The 8,641-nt window shown below is 42.3% G+C and overlaps 1 protein-coding gene across 1 annotated transcript; it reads left to right on the top strand.

Moving 5' to 3' along the window:
• The first annotated feature begins 291 nt into the window (after window positions 1-291).
• Window positions 292-7,456, top strand: lrit3a (info leucine-rich repeat, immunoglobulin-like and transmembrane domains 3a). Its single transcript, XM_052064743.1, has 4 exons — window positions 292-1,241; window positions 2,238-2,704; window positions 3,828-4,133; window positions 5,122-7,456. Exons 1-4 carry the CDS (start codon window positions 1,126-1,128, stop codon window positions 6,144-6,146), a joined length of 1,914 nt encoding a protein of 637 aa, XP_051920703.1. The 5' UTR covers window positions 292-1,125; the 3' UTR covers window positions 6,147-7,456.
• The last annotated feature ends 1,185 nt before the right edge of the window (window positions 7,457-8,641 follow it).

The raw sequence follows: 8,641 nt of genomic DNA, 5'->3' as shown, positions 1-8,641 counted from the left end.
AACTCTGGGACCTAAACTTGTCTGTGCCTGATTTAAAGCCATTTATTTAAAAGTTGTTTTCAATACGTAAAACAATACACAAAAACATCTAGCTCTCTATCTATCTATCTATCTATCTATCTATCTATCTATCTATCTATCTATCTATCTATCTATCTATCTATCTATCTATCTATCTATCTATCTATCTATCTATCTATCTATCTATCTATCTATCTATCTATCTATCTATCTATCTATCTATCTATCTATCTATCTATCTATCTATCTATCTATCTATCTATCTATCTATCTATCTATCTATGTAGTTAGTTATTTTCAATCATTCTCCATGCCTCCTCTTTGACCTAACCACAAACCTGAACTACCCTAAACATATCCCTAACCCAACTCTTTATAACTTACTTATGAATATATGTGTATATATTTACCTAACATTACCGGTACTTTTGACTCATTCACTAACATATACTTATGTGGAGCTGATTCGATATTTATAAATGTTAATGTGTGTATAATTTCCTGTATAACAATTTGATTGGTGTGAAATCTCTTCAGACATACCTCCCTCCATAAGATATTTTACCTGTTATACTTACTTGGATAAGAAAAAAAAGTGCAACTTTAAAGGTGTCGTCGTTGGATCATTTTGGCCATTTAGAGTATTGATTTGTATGAGCCCCGGGTCTTCCTTAACTCTGAATTATAAAGTAGGTGTGTTTATTATAACATGGTGCCACACATCTTACATGTACAAAGTATAAAAAATGTTTTAAAAAAGACTGGAGGGGGATCTGCAAAGGCCTGGTGGCTATCACATTAGGGGAACCCTTTCTGGAAGTGGCTGATTAACGATTACAGGGCCTGCTGCCGAGTTTGCGTGACCCTTACAACTCCACGAAATCCTCAGCTAATCTCGGCAAGGCTGGGGGGAGTGCGATTAGCATCTCACAGGTGACCTGACCAATAAGTCCATCGCCAGGCTGTCGATGCTTATGGACTTTGAAAGCGCTTTTCTATCTTGTCTGTTTGCTTTTTGGAAGGAATCCTTGGAACTTATAATGAATCCCGAGGTATTTTTTCCCGATCCGTCCTCCAAGTGACTGGGGTCCTGTCGTTGAAATCATGTATCAAATCTTCAGGACGTTGGTGTTGATCTGCTGCTTTCACACGGTTCGTCCCTTCTGTCCGGCCCAGTGCACTTGTGTTTTCCATGGACGGAGCGATGGATCGGGAACCAGGTAATATTACTTCTCTTCAAAATTTCATATTCTCACAAGTTTGTCAACAAGAAACTTGAGCACAAATGAAAGGAAATCCTAATAAACAACCCAAAACATGGTTTTATCTTTCATGATGATCATAATATTACCACGGGCTAATCATCCTCCAGATGATAAAACAGTAACAGTTCATGGCCTGAGGGGTGCTTGTACTTGCGTGTCATTCGGTTGGTCTTGCTTTACCATTTCAATGGTGCTTGGAAGTAAAAACACTTTGCTAGGCGTACATCTGTAAACATTTTCAGGTATCTGGACTTCAAATGAGTAATTATTTTTCTGATGACTGTTTACTGTTACTCACTAAATTTCCAAACTCATTTCTGTACTTTGTAATCCTTTGTCAAAATTACTTTTTTCAAACTCTGTGGCTCATGACATTACGTAAAAACAAAACAAACCCAAAAAAAAGACATAAGAAGAGTAAGTAAAGTCAACCCCATGGTGAGAGCTTAATTGACTGAGATCTCAGGTTCTTATAAGGCGGAAACAACCCCATTAATGAAGGTGTCAATAGATTCAGTGTCTAGTGCCAGTTCAAACACCACACACTTATGGTGTTATGCTACTCATGTGGAAAAACAACAGATACAAGGCATATATTCTGTTGTTATTACTGGCTCATATGAAATGTTTTTTTTTTCCACATTAGCCAAGGTATGCTTTGCTAGCATAATCTTAATTTACCGTAAATATACAGTATCACAATTTTTGCTCCTCATTGTGTCAAGTTCACAAAACCTGGTTTGTATGTAATGGACAGTAATTTTGTACTTGAGTACATTCCAGAGTCCGCACTTTTTTAGTGTACCGTTAAGAACAAGCAGCACATCTACATGAACAGTACTTCTACACTTATTAGTCTTCTTCATACCAGTCTCTGTACTAGTACAGAGGGTGAGTACTTTTCCCACCTCCAGGTTTCAACCACATACACATTTAAATGTCTATTCACAGGTCTGTGCTCTGCAATGACCCCGACATGTCCGACATCCCCGTCAATGTCCCTGTGGACACCGTCAAGCTCCGGGTGGAAAAGACCGCCATCCGCCGAGTGCCGACAGAAGCGTTTTACTACCTGACAGAGCTCCGTTACCTGTGGATCACATACAACTCTATCACCTCGGTGGACACAGGGAGTTTCTACAACCTCAAAGTGCTCCACGAGCTGAGGCTGGATGGTAACGTGATCTCTGTTTTCCCATGGGAGTCCCTCAAGGAGATGCCCTTGTTGAGGACCTTGGACCTGCACAACAACAGGATCACCAGCATTCCCGCTGAGGCCATTCCCTACCTGCAAAAGCTTACGTACTTGGATATGTCCAGCAACAAATTAGCAACCCTGCCCTCGGACCTCATGGATATTTGGCCACCGTTTAACGGCGAGCCACTCACATCAAATGTTTCCCAAAAGGTGGTGCTGGGTGAGTACCAAGGATTGTGTCACAATCAGGACAGGTCAGTCTTAATTACATGAGCCAGTTGGTTCCATCAGACTGTGACAAAGATAGACAAATGGGTTCTAATTACCCAAACCTACAAGCGCCAAGGCATGATCAATTTAGCAAATTCTAATTAAGTGACTGCTCAGTTCAAGCTCATTGTCTCCAGTTAAATGATCCCTATCATTAAGTGAAGAAGTGGTGTGCATAATTTCTTTGTAATCCCACTCAGATTCATCCTCATGAATGAATAACATCTATAGTGTCCCCAAGATTTGATTGTCTACATACATTTTTATCAATATCATAGATGCCAAGACAATTGTTGTCTATAGCTTGTAATAAGTGAAGGCATAACGTTATCCATCCCCATGTTGCTCGATTCCAGAGCATGAAATGGGTGTTTGCTGTAATACACTACATTCAAAGGAGTGTTCCATGACATAGGCAGGAAAGATCATCTTTCTAACAGGCAATAGTGGCTCATTCGTTGTTACGGAGTCAAATGTTCTGTAACAATGGCATCATTAATGCTGATAGATCAAACTGCTACTTTTCACTTCATTTTAACACGGAAATGCTGTAATCTATTGATGCGGCTGGTGATTGGCTTCACACCAAATAAAGGCCAGGGCCAGATTAGATGCACTTGACACTGTTCGGACAGCTAATCTGTTTAAAAGGATTTGATATGCACTGGGTACATGTTTTCTTATTGTGTGCAACAGGCTCTTGCACAGGAGCATACTGTTGATACACGACCCTTGAACTCTAATTTTATGAGGCTACAGCAGTGATTGCAAACCATTATCAGGAGAGATCATTCGATGTGCTATGGGAAATCAGTTTCAAGTAATCTGGTCAGAAAATTATTTATTTACTGGAAAAAATATATATTGCCTCTTCTATCTATTTCTGCCATCAAATTATTTATTTATTTATTTATTGGTGATGTGTCTTCAGATTTTGTGAAATATCCCAGAAGAAAATGACAAAACAGACAAAATGTCAAACAACTTCCCAATCACATGAAAATTATCCTGGTGCTTTTGTCTGAATTTCTGATGTACACGGAAAACCTGATTCTCCTGATTCATATTTCCAGGACTCCAAGACAACCCCTGGTTTTGTGACTGTAAGATATCCAAGTTGATCGAGATATCCAAAATGGCAGTAACACCCGTTGTTCTGATGGACCTGTTCCTGACCTGCAGTGCACCCGAGAACCTCAATGGCGTCCTCTTTCAGCGCGCCGAGCTTGACAATTGTGTCAAGCCCTCGGTCATGACGTCTGCGACAAAGATCACGTCCCCACTCGGTAGTAATGTTCTTCTGCGATGTGACGCAACAGGGTACCCAACACCAAGCCTATACTGGTCTCGGTCTGATGGATCACTAGTTAACAACACAGGTATGAAGCTACATTTAGTTTTTGAAAATATTATGTATGGTGACTGTTTGAGTTGTGACTCATCCAGGGTTTAGTGCACCTTTTGATCAAAGCCAGCTGGGATAGGTCGCTTTCTATTACAGATTCTAGAATGGCCTGGCCTCGCTCAGGCTCTCAAGAGGGAAAGCAAGAAACAACCTCCAAGGCATAAAACTCAGTACATTAAAAACAAACAAACATTTATTATGTTTTATAACAACACATAACCATATTTACAATTTCATATGTAGCTGCGGGTGAAACAAACTGAAGCTTGCGGTCAAAATTTTCTTGAGCAGCGCACACACCACCGTTTCCATTCTTTTGAATGGGTCCTTTCAAGTGAATGAGATTGAGTCACATTTTTCAACCTTCATGTTCCTTGACTAACATTGTGCAATATACTACGGCCCTAAAGACCAAAGTGTGAATATAATAAATTGAAAGACGGGGCTCATTCTCATTCACTTGAATGGGCCCATTGTGCCGCTTGCAAACATTTTTACTACAACCTTCCCTATTTCATACTTTGGTATATTTGAAATTGCAAATATGGTAAAGTATTGTTGTAATGCCCTGTATCAGTGGACTGGATATACTGCATTTTTATGACTTGGTTTTTATGACTTGGTGGCGGCTGGCTCAAATGGCTACAGCCAGTCAGATGACAGCCACCTTGGCCTGCGTTCTCAAACCAGGTTGGAAGAGGTTGTGAGGGATGGTTCCATTGTGGCCACACGGAATAAAAAAAGTGTCACGAAAAAGCAACCACACAGGGAGGAACCAGGCTTTTTTGGGGTGGAACTTTGGAAAAGGGGTTGTAGGCTTCAGCTTCCCTCAACAGGACAAGCGGTATACAAAATTGGTGGAAGGATAGATGTTCAGGTGGTTTATTCCTGATAGATTTTGAAAACAAATCAACAAAAGGTGTCTAGGTCTTCATATTGACAGTACTTGTTTGTCTCTACAGTACAGGAGTCACCAGGGGATGGCATCCGATGGTCCATCATGAGTGTACATGGGATCCTGCACAAAGATGCTGGGGACTACAGCTGCAGAGCCAAGAATGACGCTGGTGCAGCAGAAGCCACCATATCCCTTTCAGTGGCCGGCACTATGAGCACCACCATCTCTCCGGTGATGCCCAATGTTGGGACGGGACCAACAGGCTCAGGCTGGACATACAGTCCTGCAGGAGATGTAACCATCTTCACCTCAACCGTTCCCATGGTCCAGACAACTGCAGTGGCCCTCTCAGTGAAGCCAAAGACATCTTCAAGTATCCAAAGGGGTTCGCTTCAGCCCGCAAAGATCCAGCAAGGTGGTGGCGGGCGGAAGTTTGTGTCGGATGAGAAAAGTAAGAAAAGTGAGTCGTCAAAGCTGGTCAAAGACTTGGAGATTGTGGATGAAACATCTGACAGTGCGGTTTTGGTCTGGAAGGCAGAGGGGTTACCCAAGAACTCTCCCCTCACCGTTGTTTATTCCCCTTATGGAGAAGATGGTGAAGATGACTACAAAAGAACAGTGGAGACTACTGCAGGCAGTGGCAAAATTCTGCTGGAGGAACTCTCACCTGGTTTAAGATACTCGGTTTGCCTCGTGGCCAAGGGTAGTGCTGCCGCAAAGGACCCTTGCATTGACTTTTACACGCTGGACATTTTTGAGGAGGGAGGGCAGAACCAGCTTTTCATCATCATCAGCGGTATTGCCTGCGCCTTGGCGCTGCCGCTCATCGGCCTGCTGCTCTACAAGATCCTCACCCTGTACTACAAGGCGAGCGAAGCGGCTCCGGATGAAGAGGAGCTGGAGAAGGAGAGCTATGTCAAATTCGAGACCATCAACATGAAGCAAAGGACCATGAACCCTCACCCGACAGAGCTATGGGCAAGGAGGCCCACTCACGAGTCGGAAAGACTGCTGCTCTGCTCTCGCTCAAGTATCGATTCCCAGATGACCTACAAGAGTGATAGTTCACGGTCCGAGTATCTCTGCTGATACCAGTACACATGTATTTAAATGCTTATGATAAACCATTGAAAGAAAACATCAACATGGAGAGGATAAAACACATACACTTTAAGATTTAAGACACTTTAAGATTTAGCAGTGGTGGGCCGTACATTTGTGACCTGGGCCTTCAGTGGGGATACATCCAACTAAATCCAGCTCTTAATACAACCATGAATGCATTGCAATTAGTCACCATCAATACCACACAAAAATGCAATTGTGCCACATAAATCATCTGCAGAATCAATAAATATCTCATATACAGTAGATGATAGAAAAATGTGATCAAACTCATTGCACACCAGAGATTCTTATATTTTACCAGCACAACTGACTGTGAAGTTCCTCGGCAGATTAGATTGACATAGCAATGCAGGGAGGCTCAAATCTTATTAGACAACATTTTGAATGTAAACATACTGGAAGCAGTGCAACCAATAGAACCCTACAAAATGAAGAGGAAAAGGATTCACTGCTGCAATTTGGAAACCACCCTTTAATGCTCCCACAGGTTTGTTCCTATGCTTGACTCAGATAGGTATGCATTCCCTTATCCATCTTGTAGCCTTATATCTGTTTAGAATTTTCAGACAGTGTCGCAACAAGCCAAGAACTTTGGTGAACTGGCGTATAATACCAAGCAAAGTGTGTTTTTCTTTGTGATATTCAATGCCAAAATTAGGCACTAGATCTGAATATCATATGCGAGACTAGTCAAGTCATTTATTCGTAGGTATTTCTTGTTACCCACAACGTCCAAGGATGCCTTACCTGACTAATGTTTATAAAATGTGACTCATATGAAAGGTTGCCACTTTTTGTCTTTATGTATATATTTGTTTTCAAGACTATTACGGTATGTACATTTGTTTTAATAAAATGAAATGCATCTGAAATGTTGTCAAATAATTCAAGTAAGAAGACAAAGTAACCTATGATGAGATTAAAGGGTAGAAGATTAGTGAAATTCACTGGAACGGTACGGCGAAACTAGCGTCTTTTGAAAAAAAAAAAGTAATTGGAGGTCACGTGTGTTTGCTGAAGAAAACAACTCACAGTAGAATGCAGGACTAGTATGTTGAGAAAAAAAAAAATTGAGGAAAAATATTTTCAGGAAAAAAGTGCTCCCACAACGTTTGAAACCCCCTGAGCTACGGAGTATAAAGATCGGGATTCTGGTAACAATGAAAAAGGGTTGTTTGACATGAACAGTGTGGCTTTAGCCTTTCCAGAATGGTGAAGAAGACTGCAGTAATGGCTAAGAGAGCTGAAAAGCGAGACGGAGCTAACATATTACCGCGTTCATTGTTCGTCATCTATAATGGGAGGAGGAAGAAGAATTGTGAGAAAAGGTCATTGCCTGTGCCTCTGCTGGACTAAAGGACTAATTGAGCTGCGTAAATCTTCCAGTGCCGCTCTACGAAGTTACTGGTGACTCGGGAGCTGACAATGACATGCAGTCACAACGGCGATGAATAGAGGGTTTGCTCCCTGACATTTGCTGCTTGTTCCCCAAACAATAAACAGGATAATGCGCTGAGCCCATGCCGTTCTCTCGAAATTACTCATTCCGGGTAGGGAGCGATGAACCTCGGGGACTATTTGACACGCTGGTGTCAGAAAAACAGACTATTGTCTGTGGTAGTAGGAAGTGCATGTCATGTCGGAATTGTTGGAGTTTACCAAACTTGGATTTTTGACCCTGGTGGTTCACACGGTTGTCTCACAGTTCTGACGTTCAAGGGCTCAAATCTCAGGCTCGGGCTCTCCTGTGTGGAATTTGCACGGGTTTTCTGTGCGTGCTCTGGCTTCCTGGCACACTCCCCAAAAATCGTCGGGTCATTGAGCTCTCCAAATTGTCAATAGGTGTGAATGTGATTGTCTGGTGACTAGCCCAGCATTTTGGGGCGATGTTCTCAGCCAAAGTCAACTGGAACAGGCTCGAGCACACCCGCAACACAAATGGGGTTAAAACGAATGGAGGAAGTCTCAGTTATCATCTGGTTACCAGGCCAGGGTGTAATCTGCTTCGCTCTCCTAACAGTCAGCGAGGATTCACTTCATTTTATCCTTGAACCAGGAATAGAAATCCATTCATCCGTCATTTTTCTTCCACTTTTCTGGCGTCCAGGTTGCAGGCGTCACCGACATAAGCAGAGAAGCCCAGAGTTCCCTCTCCCCAGCCACTTCCAGGTGATTCCCGAGAAACAATTTTGCCAGCATGTGTCTTGGGTCTTCCCCGGGGTTGCCTCCCATTGGGTCAAGGCTGGAACACCGGTGGAGCATCCAAGAGGCATACTAAATGGATAATCCGGCCGCCTCACCTGCGGCTGGACTCTGAGTCCCTCTGGAGAACTGAGCTTTACACCCGAAAAGAGTGTTTCCCAAACAGTTCTCCACTTTCCTTTAACTGGTCACCTAATAATTAAATTCTGTATTTATGATAAATGCTCTGTGTTTATCTGTTTACAGTGATGGAC

The sequence above is a fragment of the Hippocampus zosterae genome, chromosome 1 (genome assembly GCF_025434085.1).
Source record: "Hippocampus zosterae strain Florida chromosome 1, ASM2543408v3, whole genome shotgun sequence".
In the NCBI taxonomy this organism is placed as follows: domain Eukaryota; kingdom Metazoa; phylum Chordata; class Actinopteri; order Syngnathiformes; family Syngnathidae; genus Hippocampus; species Hippocampus zosterae.
The sequence above is the reverse complement of the archived record's forward strand: the minus strand, read 5'-3'. Positions and strand labels throughout refer to the sequence as shown.

What these genes read in the sequence shown, in the direction of transcription:
- lrit3a (XM_052064743.1), top strand. Translation starts at nt 1,126, where the DNA reads ATGTATCAAATCTTCAGGACGTTGGTGTTGATCTGCTGCTTTCACACG. An exon ending in AGCGATGGATCGGGAACCAG is followed by an intron (nt 1,242 to 2,237) that starts GTAATATTACTT and finishes GTCTATTCACAG; the next exon opens with GTCTGTGCTCTGCAATGACC. An exon ending in TTCCCAAAAGGTGGTGCTGG is followed by an intron (nt 2,705 to 3,827) that starts GTGAGTACCAAG and finishes TCATATTTCCAG; the next exon opens with GACTCCAAGACAACCCCTGG.